This window comes from Leucoraja erinacea, chromosome 1 (assembly GCF_028641065.1).
Source record: "Leucoraja erinacea ecotype New England chromosome 1, Leri_hhj_1, whole genome shotgun sequence".
NCBI classification, from domain to species: Eukaryota; Metazoa; Chordata; class Chondrichthyes; order Rajiformes; family Rajidae; genus Leucoraja; species Leucoraja erinaceus.
In genome coordinates, this window is record NC_073377.1 from 140,858,802 (window position 1) to 140,877,116 (window position 18,315).

Consider the following 18,315-nt stretch of genomic DNA (forward strand, 5'->3'; position numbering starts at 1 on the left):
CCCACCAATGAAGAGAGTTTCATGGATCCCAGCTTTCCCCTTCTAATATTCTCCTTCCCCTCCTTGTGTTGTTCTTTGGTATAAACCAGCATTCGCAGTTCCATGTTTCCACAAATTCTCCTTGGTCATGCTAACATTGAGGTCAGGAATGTTGTTCTGGCACCATTCGATTAGGTTATGGATCTTCCCCCTTAATTCTGACTGATCATTACCTGACATTCATTCAACATATGTTGAATCATCCGTGACTTTAAAGCTCTCCCTCTCCGTGCCTCCCCCACCCAAGTCATTGTACCAGCTTCAATGTTGTCTTGTTGCATCTCATTGTCCGTGACTCGTTTTCATCTAGCACACAGCCTACAATGGCCAATTTCCTTCGTCCTCATCATTTTTCTTTCACTCATTATCTTACATAACATTCATTCCATTATTCTATATCTCTCTGTATCGCCGTCTATAACTCTCATTTCCCTTTCCCCGATTCTCAGTCTGAAGAAGGGTCCCGACCCGAATCATCGCCCACCCCTTTTCTCCAGAGATCCTGTCTGCCCCGCTGAGTTACTCTAGCTTTTTGTGTCTATCTTCACTTTTTTCCTGATGTTGGAGCTATATCTGACTCCACAGTCACAGGTATAGAGTAGGGCAGGGGACTGAGAACACTGCTTTGATGTGCTTCTGATGTTGATGGTTATACTTGAAGGAGAAAGTGTTGTTGCCATTTCTGATTGTGGTCTGCAGATGTGAAAATCAGTGATCACAGTTGCTAAAGGACAATATAATGCTGTGAAACCTTCCACATTTGGGCTCCGTGGCCAGACTCCATGTAGACTAAAGGGCCTGTTCCACTTTCACGACCTCTGCCAAGTTTGCCCTTGATTCATACTCGCAGCATGGTGGTCACAAGGTCGTAGGAGGTTGTAAGTAGGTCGTGATGCTAGTCGTGGGTACTCGTGGCATCAAGTAGGTCGGGGCGTTTTTCTAGCAATGTGAAAAATGTCCACGAGTAAAAAGGGTCGTGAATTCGGTCGCGAAAGTGGGACAGGCCCTTTACCCGCAAGCAACCTAGTGCCTGAGGTTGCAGCAATGTTCAACCCTGTGTTCCTCTGAAATGGTTAATTTAAGTTAAGTTAAAGTCGCTACATAAATATGACTTTACCCAAAGAAGCCACCTGTAAACTTCAGTAGAACAAAAAACGTTCCAGATTACTATTTAGCAAAACTCAAAAATTCATGTTCATAAGTGATGGGAGTAGAATTAGGTCATTCGGCTGATCACGTCGAGTCCATCATTCAATCATGGCTGATCTATCTCTTCCCCTCAACCCTATTCTCCTGCCTTCTCCCCATAACCCCTGACACCCAAATATTTCCCTACCATCATTTTTAAAATCCCCCTCATAACTTTCTAAACTCGTTGTTTTGCTTAAGAATTCATTTTTGTGTGATCTGGGTTATTCTGCTGAAGTCAAATTTACTACCTCCCCCCACCCCTGTAGTTGCCCTTGAGATGGTGAAGACAAGCTACCCGCTTGAACCACCTGCAGTATTTTTGGTGATGACGCTCCCACAATACAATTGGCGAGAGTCCAAGATTTCACCCAGTGACGATGAGGGTTTGTGACGATTTGTAGTATTTTGGCCTGACCCCAAGGGTGACTTGTGAGTCCTTGTACATAGATCCCTGCAAGTGGCCACACAGGCAGATGGGGGGGGGGGGGGGGGATTAGAGGCTGTACAGTATGCTTGCCTAAAATGAGTACAAGAGTGTGATATCACGTTACATCTGTACAAGACATTGGTGAGACCACACCCAGCACTTTTTGTTTTCATTTGTAACCTGACCCCAAAACGTCACCTACCCACATCTTCAGAAATGCTGCCTGACCCGCTGAAATATTTAATATATTTGAAATGACCAAAAAATGTGTATTAAGTAAATAGCAGATTAGCTGATTACATGTTCCACAAGATGGTATTTGAGCTCTCATATCTAGAATCAAAATGTACTCCTCTGGTAACACATGTGTCGGAAGGAACTGCAGATGCTGGGTTAAACTGAAGACAGGCACAAAGTGCTGGAGTGACTCAGCGGGACAGGCAGCATCTCTGGAGAGAAGGAATGGGTGACGTTTCCGGTCGAGTCCCTTCTTCAGACTGCGAGTCAGGGTTCTTGGTTCTTGGTCCTCCAAAATATTCTAAATGCAATTTAAGCTGGAGGTGGGAAGCTAGAGATATGGAAGGGCAGGGTGTGAAAATGTCAGATCAAAGCAGACAATGTTCAAGGGAATGTAAAATGGTTCTGATGGGGTGAAAGGTGAGGACTGGGTGGGGGGTGGGACAGCCTGTCCCACTGAGTTACTCCAGCATTTTGTATTGACCTTCTGGTAACTCATATGTTTGCGATGGGATGCAACAGGAAATAAAGTAAAGCAGTTAGCCAGTAAGTATAAACCTTTATTACCACAGCTGGCAAAGACTGTGAGCTGCTGACATTTTGCACAAAATTGCATCCACTTTTCAGGTCATTATAAGTGTCACATGTCTATCTTCAGTTCTGATGGTGTAAAATTAAAAATTGAACAGTTTAAGAACACAAGAAAGAAGACAATGATTGGATTCCAGTAACCCTCGTATATTCAAGTCATATTTTGGATTCAGAACAATGGCAAAACAGACATTTTACATTTAAATCCAAACAATTGCGTCGTATCTCAACAATGAACACTATAATTACACCTCAAACATTAATTTGGAAAAATCTTCTTTTGTCTCCATTATCAACATCCAAAATATCATTTACTTATGATCAACTTCCGTTTGCATCATTCCTTGTCGATGCAGACGCACATGCTGTCTCGCATCTCATGCAGACACGTTTTTGACATACGTTCAAATTTATTCAGCAATTGTCCTCGTTTTGACGTGATTGTGATTATTAACCTATGCTCGTTACAGCAGGAATCACATCATAGTAAGACAATCAAAAGTCTTGCTCGTCAGATACTGGATGTACTTTTCAACAAGAGTTGCTCGCATTGCATTGTGCCTTTATACATAGTGGCAGAGGGAGGGGGAAGGATACGTTCTACATATTCTGCTCTGTCCTCAATAATGCTTCCTCCAATTCTTACGACTAAATCGTGTGCCATATTTTTACTCATCTCTCTTCTACTCTGGAACAGCGCGAGTTTTGCCCGTGTTTCTTAGCGTGAGTTTCAGCGTGGGTATGGCTTCCCATCCCCAGATCAGAGGATTTCATCATAAAACATTTCTCCAAGTGACCTATTCAAAAACATACCTTCCTATTCCTTCTGACATTGCAATGGATACCTAATAATGGGGGCAAAATCAGGGAAACAAGGTGGGTTGTGGTGGAAGTTGGGTTTGTAGGGAAATTCCTTTAAAACCCACATCTAGTAGTGAATCTAAAGAAAAGGAAAAATCTAGCCCCTTTAATTTGCAACACCTCTAATAATTGATCGGTGACCTATATTACCAATAGATATTGGTCAACATTTATAATTATGTGGGAAGGTACTGACTTTGTGATAACACTTTATAACAAACAACTTAGCTATTCCCAAACAAAATGTTCTTGTGCAGACTCCCCGCCCCCCCGATAAATATCATTAAATGAATCTAAGCACTGCCTAGGAATGAACTACGATCAACCACACAGTTGGCAATGAAGCATCTGCCACTTTGGTGCCTGCACTCCTCTTCCACTATAGCATTTCATGTTCTTTCTGCTAAGCCTTTGGCAACTTTCAACCTCCTCGGGATGGGTAGTTTTCCAAAGCTATATGGTTTTCTTGAATATGATAGCAGAGGGCTTAACAGACATTTAGTTTGCAAATGTGATGCGTTCTGCCCAGTTCTTGGATAAATTAAAAAAAAGAATGCTTAGCAACCCAGCAGTGGGTGGGGGGTGGGGCATAATGGATGTAATGTTTCAGGTTAACAACCACAAAAAGGTGAATCAGCTCAACCCCCCCCCCCCCACCCAATTTTGTTTCCCACTGTAGATGTGGCCAGAGTTGCTGAGATTTCTCAGCATTTTCTTTTTTTTTTTTAATATCAGGTTTCGCAACATCCACTGTATTTTACTCTTGGGTAGAGATCTTCAAACTTGCATCTGCAGCTAAAAGCAGATGGATGTTCCCCAGTAGCTTCACACTTAGAAAAGGGTAAATGGGACTTTATGGCACCACAAGGATATGCCATGTTATCAGCAGTATTCACAGCAGCCTAATCAAAATATTTACCCTGTCTGATCACACTTACCAAAATGCCACTTAAATAAATGTCTTAGAATTGGTGAAATTGTCAATGAGCAATGCACAGTCCAGGGTAGCTCGAAATGTCGCCTGCCATGTTATATGGGCATAAGCAAAGGGCCAACGTTCTCAATCCAAATTGTCGTAGGAGTAAACAAGGCCAGATTTGCATTCATTTGCAAACTTGGGCCTTTCTTTCCCTTCATTTTCATTATTATTTTAAATTTGGCAGAGGCTGCGAATGGATTTTCATGGCCTCTGAACTATTTCCAATGCTTTTGTGAAAAGTCTAGCAACCAAACTGCTTTTCGCCAAATATTTGACACAAAATTGAATGTTAATCCTTGAAAAGGCTAAATGAGAAGGTTTGCATTCATTGCAAGTGATATTTTCCTTGTGTAAAAATGGTCATAAATTTAAGCATCTCGGTAATAATTTTACTAGTCTAAGGCATGCCACGAGTTTATCCATCAACAACTGCGGTTTATTTAAGGTCAAATTCCTGTCAAATGCTGGTCTACTATCAAAACCATTATTAAAGGCAGATGTGCGATGCAGTAGATAATGACGTCAGTGAGAAGGGCTGATAAGGCTCAGTTCAAAAACCACTGCTCCATACTGACATCCTAATTTATCAACTGCATCGAAGCTCCAAAATGTATCCTTTTGTGTATGTTTGTCGGCTTGTTCTCCAGTAAATATTTGTTCAAAATTATTACTACAGGCACAGATATTTTTTAACAAATATAGAAGCCGACAGCGGCTAAAATGTTGACAACAAAGCACAAATCCTTCTTGGCTTAGACTGGAAGATTGCTTGGCCACAGTCATTATTACTTCCTGCAGAAATAACTATCACAGCCAAACAAAGCTAATGAAAATGAAGAAAGACGCAAAATGCTGGAGTAACTCGGTGGGATAGGCAGCATCTCTGGAGAGAAGGAAAGGTGACGTTTTGTGTCGAGACCCTTTTTCAGACACGGAACGTCACCCATTTCTTCTCTCCAAAGATGCTGCCTGTCCCGCGGAGTAACTCCAGCATTTTGTGTCTATCTTCGGTTTAAACCAGCATCTGCAGTTCCATCCCATTAATGAAGATGAAAGCAGAAAGGAGACTTTGATATTAGCATGTTACATTTCACATCTCCCCGATTTAGCCTTTGTTAGCGTTACTTAAAATTAATTGCCCGGAAGTAGCACAGTGGCCAGTTAAAATTTTAAGAGAAGGATTTTGAGGTTTTCACTGTTGTAGATGTATAAAATTCGACTGGAGAGAGGTTTAATCTTCGAATGTTAAGTTCAGCAGCAAATTTTCTTGCCTTCTGATAGTAATAAAGTGACATTTCCCGATCCACAAGAAAATTGTGGTAAATGGTGGCAAGTCTAGTGCAGATCTTCAGCTGAGATTTCTTACTGCCCAAATCCATGGCTGCAGCTAGAGCAAAGTGGTAGTAATTTTCTGCATCACGTGGGTCCTGAAATACAATCAAAATATGCATTGTAATGCAAGGGTAAGGATCAGAAAAAATTAATTCACAAGAATCTGAGCTGGCTCCACTTGGACTGCACTCAGAGTTATAGAGATACAGCACAAAACCGAGCCCTTCAGCCCATGGAACCAAGCGTGTGACAATAAACCTCTATTCTAATCCGACACTAATTCCAAAATTTACACTAATCGTGTATTAATCCCAATTTTGATTTTTCCTGCATTCTCTTCAAACTCCCCCCCCCCAATATTCCACCACTCACATAGACTTCAATTTCCCACTCACAGTGCCCAACTAACTGATCCACACATTTAGTTTGTAGACAAAATTGCTGGAGAAATTCATCGGGTGAAGCAGCATCTATGGAGCGAAGGAGTAGGCGTCGTTTCGGGTCGAGACCATTCTTCAGACTAAACACACATTTCTTAAACACACATTTAATTTAGTTTAGTTTAGATACAGCGTGGAAACAGGCCCTTCGGCCCATTGGGTTCGCGCCGACCAGCGATCCCCGCACATTAACACCATCCTACAGCTTTTAGGGACAATTTTTTAGTTTACCAAGCCAATTAACCTGCCAACCTGTACGTCTTTGGAGTGTGGGAGGAAAACAAAGATCTCAGAGAAGACCTACGCAGGTCAAGGGGAGAAGGTACAAACCCGGATCTCCGGCGCTGCATTCGCTGTAAGGCAGCAACTCTGCCGCTGCGCCACCGTGACTCCCCAAATCTATTTTGTGTCTATTTTTCCTTTAGGTGGTCCAGTTTCTTGTCGCATCTTTGGGATACGAGAAGAAGCTGGACCCCCTATAGGAAAGATAGACACAAAAGGCTGGAGTAGCTCAGCAGGTCAGACAGCATCTCTGGAGAAAAGGAATAGGTGACGTTTTGTCGAGACCCTTCACTTCTCGAGACCCTTCTCGACCCAAAACGTCACCTATTCCTTTTCTCCAGCGATGTCTGACCCGCTGAGTTACTTCAGCTTTTTGTGTCTATCTTCGATATCAACCAGCATCTGCAGTTTCTTCTTCCAACTAAAGGAAACCTACATGGTTACAGGGAGAACGTGTAAACTATGCACAGATAAGACACAAGGCCTGGACTTAATCTTAGTCTCTGGTGCTGAGGGCTAGTGGCTCTACCAGCTACCATCTCTTCACATGGTACTTTCCCCAGCAACCACAGGAGATGCAACACCTGTCCCTATACCCCACCCCTCGGCTCCATCCAGGAACCCCAACAGTTCTTTCAGGTGAGGCAGAGGTTCACTTGCGCCTCCTCCAATCTCATCTACTGTATCCATTTGTTCTCTGTGTGTACTCCTGTATACCGATGAGACCAAGCGCAGCAGTAGAGTTGTTGCCTTACAGCGAATGCAGCGCAGGAGACCCAGGTTCAATCCCGACTACGGGTGCCGTCAGTACGGAGTTTGTACGTTCTCCCCGACCTGCGTGGGTTTTCTCCGAGATCTCCGGTTTCCTCCCACATTCCAAAGAGGTACAGGTTTGTAGGTTAATTGGCTTGGTGTAAATATAAAATTGTCACTAGTGGGTGTAGGATAGTGTTAATGTACGGGGATCGCTGGGCCGAAGGGCCTGTTTCCATGCTGTAACTCTAAACCAAACCAAATCCATTCTCAGCCAAAAAAGCACTTCATATTTCGCTTGGGCATTTTACAACCCAGCGGCATGAATATTGATTTCCCTAATTTCAAGGGGAAGGAACGGGGAAAGATCTGGCTGACGATGGCATCACACGGTTATTTCCAGCGTCCTCCAGAGGATATTCCGTTCCACATGGTAGATGGTGGTGGGACGCAGAGCTTGTTCATTGACCACACTTTTTGAGATTTTTTTAAAAATAAATTTATTTTACATTTATACCAAGCCAATTAAAGACATGGGCAGGTAGTTGGATAGGAAAGGAATAGAGGAAAACAGGCTTAACACTGGCAATTGGGATTAACGTGGATAGACATCACAGTCAGCATAGATTGAAGGGCCTGTTCCTGTGCAGTACAGCTTGGTTTACTTTTGTTAAATTTAGCGATACAGAGCTAAAACAGGCCCTTCAGCCCACTGAGTCCGCACCGACCAATGATCCCCGCACATTAACACTATCCTACACACGCTAGGGACAAATTTATACTAAAAGGGCTCCTAATTAACGGTTGCCCGGGTGTCAATTGCCAACTAAAGTCCCGCCGGACAACCTAAAAGCTGTGCCATTTTGCCCGGCATGGCAAACACTCAACTCTGTATGGGTCGTTCAACTCTGTATGGGGGGGCCCCCCCTCTCTATCTCTCTACGTGTCAATCTCCGTCTCCGCCCGCCATCCGCATCCGGGCCGCTGGGCTCTCCGGCCGCTCATCTGCCGGCATGGCCGGCCGCCTTGCACATGCGCACTGCCACCGCCTGCACATTCTCCCCCTGCACATGCGCACAACCATGGCCAGCACATTATCGGCCGACCTGCACATGCGCACTGCCACGGCAACTGGTCGGCGCCGAGCACTTTCTCCCTGCCTTTGCATTGTGGGAAATCTGGCCGCCATTGCTGTCCAATCGCTGCCTCTCCTCGACCGCTGAAAACTAACGCAGAATCACTCCCTGGAGCTGGAGTAACTCCCTGGAGTAACTCTTGCTTCAGGGAGCAAGAGTTGCTCCAAAAATACTCCAAATGGAATTTAAACTGACGGTGATGAAAGGTCCACCACCAAACTCCAAATTGAACAATAACAGTCTATTGTACTTTATCTCTTTATTTATTGTGTATATATATATATATAGACACATTGAACTTTTATCTCCTGTTCTGTATTATGTTTACATATTCTGTTGTGCTGCAGCAAGCAAGAATTTCATTGTCCTAAATTTAGTTGCGTCTGGTTGGGTACCTATGGTAGGGTGAAGACTATTCCATGCCTTAATTGTGCGGGGGAAACTCCATGGGGCAGCCAGCAACTTGGGCAGAATAAATTGGGTGACGTTTTGGGTAGAGGTCCTTCTTTAGACTCAGACTTAGAAACATGCCCTTCGGCCCACCGAGTCCATGCCGACCACCGATCACCCGTACACTAGTTCTATCCCACACATTAGCGACATAAGTCAAAAGTCAAGAGTGTTTTATTCTCTCACGTCCCAGTTAGAACAATGAAATCCTTACTTGCAGCAGCACAGCAGAATATGTAAACATAGTACTCTGGAAACAATGTTATAAACGAGAAAACAAAACAATGCTCTATCGTATAGTATCGTGTGTGTAGGAAGGAACTGCAGATGCTGGTTTAAACTGAAGATAGACACAAAAAGCTGGAGTAACTCAACAGGTCAGACAGAATCTCTGGACAAAATGAAAATATTACGTTTTGGGTTGGGTCTGAATAATGCTCCTGCACACCTTTGAAATGTGGAAGGAAACAAGAGCACCCGGAAAAACCCATGCGATCAAAGGGAAAAGGAGTAAAATCCATACAGACAGCACCCATATTCAGGATCAATTCCGGGTCTCTAGCACTTTTAGGCAGCGATTTTATGGCCAATGTACTGCCCCATAGTCTTGAACTGAATTAAAACATACAGTAGCTGTAAAGGGGGACATAGCGTCACTTAGAGATTTAAGACTGAAAATGGATAGTTTTTTTTTAGTAACCAAAGTTATCAACGTATAATTTTTTGTGTGTTGGAAAACAAAATATAGTGGCACAGCTGGTAGACTTGCCGCCTCACACAACAGAGATCTGTGTTCGCCCTGTTCTTGGGCACTGTCTGTGTTGAATTTACCCATTCTCCCTGCAAGCGTGTGGGTTTCCTCCCACATCCCAAAGATGCATTGGCTGCTCCTCCAATTTATGATGGGCCTCACTCTGGCCATGGAGGAGGCCTCGGACAGGAAGGTTGGATTCGTAATGGGAGAGGGAGTTGAAGTGCTGAGCCACCAGGAGATGAGGTTGGTTATTGCGAATTGAGTGTAGGTGTTGTGCGAAGTGATCGCCAAGCCTGCGCTTGGTCTCACTGAGGTTGATCATACGCTGAATAATCCAACCACATTTTTGTTTGGAAATGGAAAGAAATAATAGAAATTGCATTCATTGCAACGTGTAAAATGAGTTGAGATACTGTATTATAATTTTGCTGCATGTCATTGTGGTATGTATCATGTCTTGATTGGTAAATTTAGTTTGTGACTTTATTTGAAGCAGAAATAATATGTGAATGCTTCATTGAGCATAATTCCGACTGGTAACTTCGCACTTTGTCCACGTGTCACGCAAGCCGTCTTTAATGACCACCTAAACTGTCATTTGGCAACCTAAAAAGCTGCCTAGGTTGCCCGACTAGCAACAGAGAAAAGAAGTTGTGAGAGCCCTAACTAAGCCAATTAACCTACAAACCTGTACGTCTTTGGAGTGTGGGAGGAAACCGAAGATCTCAGAGAAAACCCTTGTGGTCACGGGGAGAACGTACAAACTCAGCACAGACAGCGCCCGTAGTCAGGATCGAACCAGGGTCTCCGGCACTGCAAGCGCTGTAAGGCAGCAACTCTACCGTTGCGCCACCGTGACCACCCACTTGTCTTACCATTTTGTGTCGAACCTTTTTCCGCCATAAAAGGATTCTGTGATTCACCTTGAAATGTTTATAATGCTTTGGTGCTTCATGGATAGTGGTTGTTGCCGATTTAAATTAAAATATTTTACGTTTTTCATATTTATAAATCTTTGACTATTAATATGATTGGTTTCAAAATTATGAAAGACTATCTCAAACGTTAACATTCATTTTTTATGTGACTTCTTCACAACACTATTAATATCGCAGGATGTTTCAACAAGTGGGAGTGTCTGGGACTAGAGGTTATAGCCTCAGAATTAAATGAGATGAGGAAGAATATCTTTAGTAAGAGAGTGGTGAATTCTTTGTGGAGGCCAAGTCAATGTAAATTTTTCAGGCAGAGATAGGTAGATTCTTGATAGATTCTTGATTAGTGCGGGTGTCAGGGGTTATGAGGAGAAGGCAGAAGAATGCGACAAGGAGGGAGAGATTGATCAGCCATGATTGAATGGTGGAGTAGACTTGATGGGCCGAATAGCCTAATTCTGCTACTATCACATGACCTTAGACAATAGACAGTTGCAGGAGTAGGCCATTCGGCTCTTCGAGCCAGCGTCGCCATTCAATGTGATCATGACCTTATGGCCTAATATTCTATAGTCAGGCCCTCTCCTGCTGTAGCAGGGTGAATTAAAGAGAGTCTAGAGATAGTATTAAGACCACCTCTTCTCCAACCCAAAATAACTACAGAGCTTTAAGCAGTATTGTGCCAGCACACCAGCACACATATGGCTCCATATTCTGGCTGGATGATCTGCACAGCTAGGACTTCACAGAGTAATATGCATTTCTTACCTTCAGATCATAGAATGTAATGTCTCCCAGCTGACAATAAACTTTGACATAGTATATGGTTTCTTCATCAAACTCCATTGGGTGGGAGCAAAGGGACAGTGCCTTGAGATAGAAATGTTCAGCCATCTCACACTGACCAAGGGAGTGGTGTACTGTTGCCAATCGATGATAAGCCACACGCTCATTGAGTGCATCGCCTGTCAGACAAAGAGTACTTTGTAGGTAGCAAGCAAATGCATATATAGACACCCATGCATATATAGACATCCAAACCCTTCTACCCTACCCGAAACATCACCCATTCCTTCTCTCCAGAGATGCTGCCTGTCCTGCTGAGTTATTCCAGCATTTTGTGTCTATCTTAGGTTAAAGCCTTCCTGTACTGCAGATGTTGGTTTAGACAGAAGATGGGCACAAAAAGTTGGAGTCGTAATTACTTTTTTGCATGTCTTTCATTCATTTGATCTATATCTCTCCATATCACCATCTATATCTCTTGTTTCCTTTTCCCCTGACTCTTAGTCTGAAGAAGGGTCTTGACCCGAAACGTCGCCCATTCCTTCTCTCCAGAGATGCTGCCTGTCCAGCTGAGTTACTCCAGCTTCTTGTGTCTATGAAAGAATACATCATCATGTCTTTTTTAAGAAGGCCTTGGTCACTATCATAATCAACATCCTAATCTTTTGTGCAGGAAGGAACTGCAGATGCTGGTCTAAACCAAATACAAACACAAAATGTATTTTGTGTCTATCTTTGATTTAAACCAGCATCTGCAGTTCCTTCCTACACATCCTAATCTGATGTTAATTCCAAAGAGCTGTAGCTCCCCTATGCCATGTTTTCCAATTTGAAGGGGGGGGGGGGGGGGGGGGGGCAAGCAGGAGGTAGCAAGGTGGTGGTAGTTTGGGAGAGCAGAAGGCATCAATGAAGCACCAAAGAGCACCAAAAAGAAAAAGCAAGGGATGAATGAAATAATTTAAAAAAACGAATGGAAGAGAAATAGCGGAGAAATACAGATCAGTATGACAGCCCACTGTTAGGTAAGAGGAAATATGATTGCATATGATGAGCGTTTGACAGCACTGGGCCTCTACTTGCTGGAGTTTAGAGGATTGAGGGGGGACCTCATTGAAACTTACACAATAGTGAAAGGCATAGATAGAGTGGATGTGGAGAGGATGTTTCCACTGGTGGGACAGTCTAGGACCAGATGTCATAGCGTCAGAATTAAAGGGGGCTCTTTTAGAAAGGAGGCGAGGAGGAAGTCTTTAGTCAAAGGGTAGTTCATCTGTGGAACTCATTACCACAGAGGGCAAGTCAATGGATATTTTTAAGGCAGAGATAGACAAATTCTTGATTAGAACGGGTGTCAAGGGTTATGGGGGACAAGGCAGGAAAATTGGATTAGGAGGCAGAGATCAGCCATGATTAAATGACAGAGTGGATTTGATGGGCCGAATGGCCTAATTCTACTCCTATAACTTGTGATGGTGAAATAGCAACAAATTAAAGACAATTTATGGTTATTTTTCTCCACCAGTGGATTACAATAGGACAAAATGTTCAAATTTGTGGGGGTAGCATCCTTGATGAACAGAACAGGACTCTGCTTATATAAAATGTTGGTAAACTCACAGTTCACATTTTCACACAATGATAGGGTTTGAACTGCAACACCTATTGTTCAACATATTCATTGGGATGTCTGAAAATGCTAAAATACAAATCTTGCTTTTCTCTTTATAGTTGCTCGAATGCAAATTGCCTCGTTTAACTTTCTTTTCTTCATTTTCTACAGCACATGTGCGACATACCCTTTTCTAACATTCATGTCATACTGTGTTTTCTGGATGTGCACCTATTATAGGTCATATTAAGCTGACTGCAGCACTTTATATACAGCCCGCTAGATGGCAATGCTCAGCCGTTAAGATCAACAGTCATAAGCTCTACCCGTTAGGCCAGTGTCACAGGCTTGTTTGAAATGGGCCTGCACTGATCAGAGTCCAGTCCACATAATAAAAGAGAGTCTCACTAGTCCAGGCATCCCTACTACCTGAAAATGTTAGTTTTAGAGATACAGCACGGAAACAGGCCCTTCGGCCCACCAAGTCTGCACTGACCAGCGATCTTCACACACTAACACTATCCGACACACACTAGGGCCAATTTACACTTATGCCAAGCCAAATAGCCTACAAACCTGTACGTCTTTGGAGTGTGGGAGAAAACCGAAGATCTCAGAGAAAACCCATGTGGTCACGGGGAGAAGGTACAAACTCTGTACAGACAGCACCTGTAGTCGGGATCGAACCCGGGTCTCTGGTGCTGCAAGGCAGCAATTCTACCGCTGCGCCACCGTGCCGCCTTGATTTTGAAATTGATGTGAAGTGAATGTGCGATTTCCCCTTTCATTTTAATTGCTGCTTTCCCTTTCCCTCCCGTCTCAGTAGGAGTTAAATCCAATGTTTTTAATCTATTTCTTTGCACTGATTACAGGCGCACATCCTTGGGTTGAAAAGCCAGCATCTTAATCAGAATCTTTATTGAAATATGTCATTCTCTTGATAAAATAGTGACGCTTCTCGGCTGGAAGAAATGATGTTCAATAATTAATTTCTACTAAATTACAATCCATGGAAACATTACAGATTGAATCAGAAACAAAGGCATGGCTTACCAAGGGTCATGCTGAGCATCAAAGCCGTCTGGGCATATTTTAGGGCTTCTGAATGGATGTTCACTTGCAGCAGAAGTTCAGCCAGTTTGTTGCAAAGTCTGAGCTCCACCTTCATGTTTTTACTTTTAAGAGCAAGTGGAAGAGCTTGATCCTGTCAACATACATTTACAGTCTGGAAGCTTGTTTTCATGGATTAATTCATTTTAATCTTAACAACAAAACAAACAATATTAATAATAATTTAAAAAATCATCAATGCTTGGAAAGGAAAATGAAAATATTGGCTGGGTTTCTTTTAAATATCTTCAAATTTGATTTAAAATATTATGCCAAGGGCGGTCACGGTGGCGCAGCGGTAGAGTTGCTGCCTGACAGCGAATGCATCGCCGGAGACCCGGGTTCGATACCGACTACGGATGCTGCCTGTACATAGTTTGTACGATCTCCCCGAGATCTGCGTGGGTTTTCTCCGAGATCTTTGGTTTCCTCCCATACTCCAAAGAAGTACAGGTATGTAGGTTAATTAGCTTGGTAAATGTAAAAATTGTCCCTAGTGGTTATAGGATAGTGTTAAGGGACTGTCCCACTTGGGCGACCTAATTGGCAAGTTTAAGAGTTTAGGAAGGTTTGAAAAAATGTCATGTTGAAGACCACCTCTGACAGACCAATTCTTAATGAGTTGGTCTCCATTTATTGATTTTTTTGAGTCATGTGGTGCAACAGTATGGTAAAGACTAAAAGTTTTGTGTATGGGTGAAAGATTGTTTAGAATATAAAAAATCATCTCCTTGTGGCGATTGGACAAAATTCCTCCTGCTTTTTTTTTTTTTTCTTCTTCACTTATTTCTTTTTCTCACTACTTCTTTTTTCTGCGTCTTACTCGTGCACACTAGTCTATCTTACCTTCTTCATCACTTTTTTTTCTCCTCTTTCTTTTCTCTTAAAAAAAAAAGGAAGCTGTACAGAGAATGGAATATGTTAACATAATTTTGGGAACCTGTAAAAAGGTGTTGTATTGTACTTACTTCTAATAAAGAAAATTAAAAAAAAATAAAGACCTCCTCTGACTATGTAGAAGACCTCCTTCGACTATGTTGAAGACCAGCTTCGACTAGCTACGACTAACTTGGATACTGAATAGTGGGGAGTGAAGACGGCCTCCTTTGACCTTCCTTCGACAATAAAGACTATCTATGACTACCTTTGATTACCTATAACTAACATGCTGACCCACTATGACCTACTCAGACTAAACCTACGAGTAAAAAAAGTATCAATTTTTTTCCATGGTGTCCTTTTTTTATCTAGACTTAAAACTTATTTCTACTCTCAAGCGTTTCTCTGAGGGAGCGCTGTATTTATGTATTTATGTATGTATTGTTAGATCTATGTACCACTGTATGTAGCACGTTAGTACATGTACTGATGTAAAGGACTTTGGTCAACAAGAGTTGTTTTTAAATGTGCTATAGAAAGAAAATTGACTTGACTTTACTTTTTTTACTCGCGGGCATTTTTCGACATGTTGAAAAATACGCCGCAACCTAGCTGGGGTCTCAGGGTACTACTCTTGAGCATGAAGGAGAGTTACAAAGACCTCCTAGGACCTCGTGTCGACCATGCTGCGAGTATGAGTCGAGGGCAAACTCGTCAGAACTCGCGGATTAGGTCACCCAATTTCGACAGCCCCTTTAATTTGCGGGTATCGCTGGTCGGTGCGGACCCGGTGGGCCGAAGGGCCTGTTTCCATGCTGCATCTCTAAACTAAACAATTAAATCCTTACTTCTAAAGCTCAAAGTCAACTTGAAGTTCAAGACAAAACAATCTGCTACTATAATAAATTGAAAGGGTAACTATTGCAAATTCTACTGCTTCAGTGTTTAATGATTACTAAGTGATAGATTTTTTTTAAAAAAATGAACAAAACTGAATCCAAGCTATACTCATTTTTTAGGTTTGGATTTATTATGGTCATGTGTGTGAGGTACAGTGAAAAGCTTTGTTTTACATGCTATCCATTCAAATCAGAAAATACTATCCATATTAAGCCAAATTTAAGTGTAATAGGTAAAGAGAGCAAAGTGAGTGCAAGATATAGTTCTCAGCATCGTTCTGCATCAGTTCCGGAGACAAAGCCCAATGCCCATAATGGAACTGATGTGAATCTGACTGTACTCTAGCTGATGGAAGGACCATTTGAGGGAGTGCAGCGTAGGTTCACAAGGTTAATTCCCAGGATGGCGGGACTGTCATATGCTGAGAGAATGGAACGGCTGGGCTTGCATGCTCTGGAATTTAGGATGAGAGGGAATCTTATTGAAACATATAAGATTATTAAGGATTTGGACACGCTTGAGGCAGGAAACACGTTTCTGATGTTGGGAGAGTCCTGAACCAGGGGCCACAGTTTAGAACGGAGATGAGGGAACACTTTTTCACACAGAGAGTTGTGAATCTGTGGAATTCTCTGCCTCAGAGGGTGGTGGAGGTTGGTTCTCTGGATACTTTTAAGAGAGAGCTAGATAGGGCTCTTAAAGATAGTGGAGTCAGGGGATATGGGGAGAAGGCAGGAACGGGGTACTGGTTGTGGATGATCAGCCATGGCGGTGCTGGCTCGAAGGGCCAAATGGCCTACTCCTGCACATATTGTCTATTGGTTATTCAGCAGCCTGATAACAGAGGGGGGTGGGGAGCTGTTCCTGAGCCTGGTGAAGCATTATTTCAACCTTCTGTAGAAAAAGCTGGAAGAAGGTAGAATGCCCAGGGTGGGATAAGTCTTTGATTATTTTGGCTGCTTTTCAGAGAAGTGCAAATGGAGCCAATGGTAGGAAGTCTGGTCTGTGTTGTGGTCTGGACTACATTCATAAATAGGACTGCATGGAACTTGCAAAGCTATTGCTATTTTTATTCACCACTCAAAACGACGAGGTCAAGGCAATGGGGCATCAGATCAAGAAATCATGCAGGAAAGGCAGTGGTTCACATCATCCAATGCCAATTGATGGAATATGCTCTTGGCCATAAAACACGAGGACTAATCCTCATCTTTCTGGATTGGGGCCTCGCGGGTCAGACGGAGGAGCCGGGTCGGAGGAGTGGCCGACGGAGCTTGCTCGGGTCCGGGGTCGGCACCAGGGAGACGTGAAGTGGTGGGGCCTCAGCAGCGGTGAAGCCTCGCAACAATGGGGCCTCGGGGGGGGGGTGAAGCCTCACGGCGGCGGCGATGCCTCGTGGGTCGACCACCGTGAGGGAGGGTAGAATAGAATAATGAAGGATCTGGCGTGGGGGGGGGGGGGGGGGGAGAGAACAATGGACAATTGGGAAGGGGGGGCTTAACAAAGGACAATGGGGACCCGGCGTGGGGGGACTGCTAAGGAGAGGGGGACAAAAGGAGGAGTCAGCGTGCTTTGTAACTTTTTCAACGCCACAGGTGGCCACTATTTGTACACCTTGGGTATGCAAACAAAGAATCTCACTGTGCCTTGTCACATGGGACAATAAAGTATTCCATTCCTTCTCAAATTTTTTATATACAATTCTATCATGTGGGAAGATCTGTATCTGGGGTGTGATGAAAGGTTTGGATTTGGAAACAAATAAAGACCAAAAATGGATTTCCAGTATTTCCCAGTTACCAAAATATCTGGAACAATGGGGAAGATCTTTTTTTTTAAAGGGTTGTGACAATATTGATTAAGGATGATATCACAACTCTATGTAAAACTAACGAGGAAATACGTGCTACCCGTCACAGGCAGAGGCATTTACTGTTGACCTCTGTGGAAAGCATGAACTTCTTCGATGGATCTGCCACTGTTCTACAATAATACCATCACATTACTGAACTCGGAGTCCCGCCGATAGACTTCTCCAGTCTCTCCGTCCACATTGTTTGATTATTCTGTATTTTTATTTCTATATTGCACTATACTACGGACTGACGCTAAACTGCATTTCGTTGTACCCATACTTGTATTTGTGCAATGACATTAAAGTTGAATTGAATCGAATTGAATTGAACTGTTGACGTAAACACAACTCTCTGCCTAAAGAATCCAGGTCTCATACAGCAGCAAGGTCTGTGTACATTTGTTTTTAGTTTAATTTAGAGATACATCGCGGAAACAGGCCCTTAGGCCCACCGAGTCCACACTGGCCAGCGATCCCCGCACACTAACGCTGTCCTACACACACTCGGGACAATCTCTACATTTATACCAAGCCAATTAACCTACAAATCCCTACGTCTTTGGAGTGTGGGAGGAAACTGGAGCACCTGGAGAAAACCCACACAGGTCAAGGGGAGAACGTACAAACTCGGAACTCGGACACCATCGGTAGTCGGGATCAAAACCTTTCTTAGGCAGCAACTCTACCATTGTGCCATCGTGCCACCACTTGGGTCGGTAGGAGAGACGGCTGCCCTGCTAGCAGAGTGTTCATTATTTATACTTTTTTT

General features: G+C 43.2%; 1 protein-coding gene across 1 annotated transcript in view; it reads right to left on the reverse strand.

Moving 5' to 3' along the window:
• Positions 1 to 2,371: 2,371 nt before the first annotated feature.
• The window catches only part of LOC129702788 (SH3 domain and tetratricopeptide repeat-containing protein 1), a 72,514-nt gene continuing 56,570 nt past the window's right edge, over positions 2,372 to 18,315 (reverse strand). Inside the window, exons 14-16 of the mRNA XM_055644769.1 lie at positions 13,856 to 14,006; positions 11,176 to 11,372; positions 2,372 to 5,752 (exon numbers count right to left, since the gene is read on the reverse strand). Coding sequence (XP_055500744.1) covers positions 5,495 to 5,752; positions 11,176 to 11,372; positions 13,856 to 14,006 — 606 coding nt within the window. The 3' untranslated portion in view covers positions 2,372 to 5,494. The remainder of the gene's footprint in view (positions 5,753 to 11,175; positions 11,373 to 13,855; positions 14,007 to 18,315) is intronic.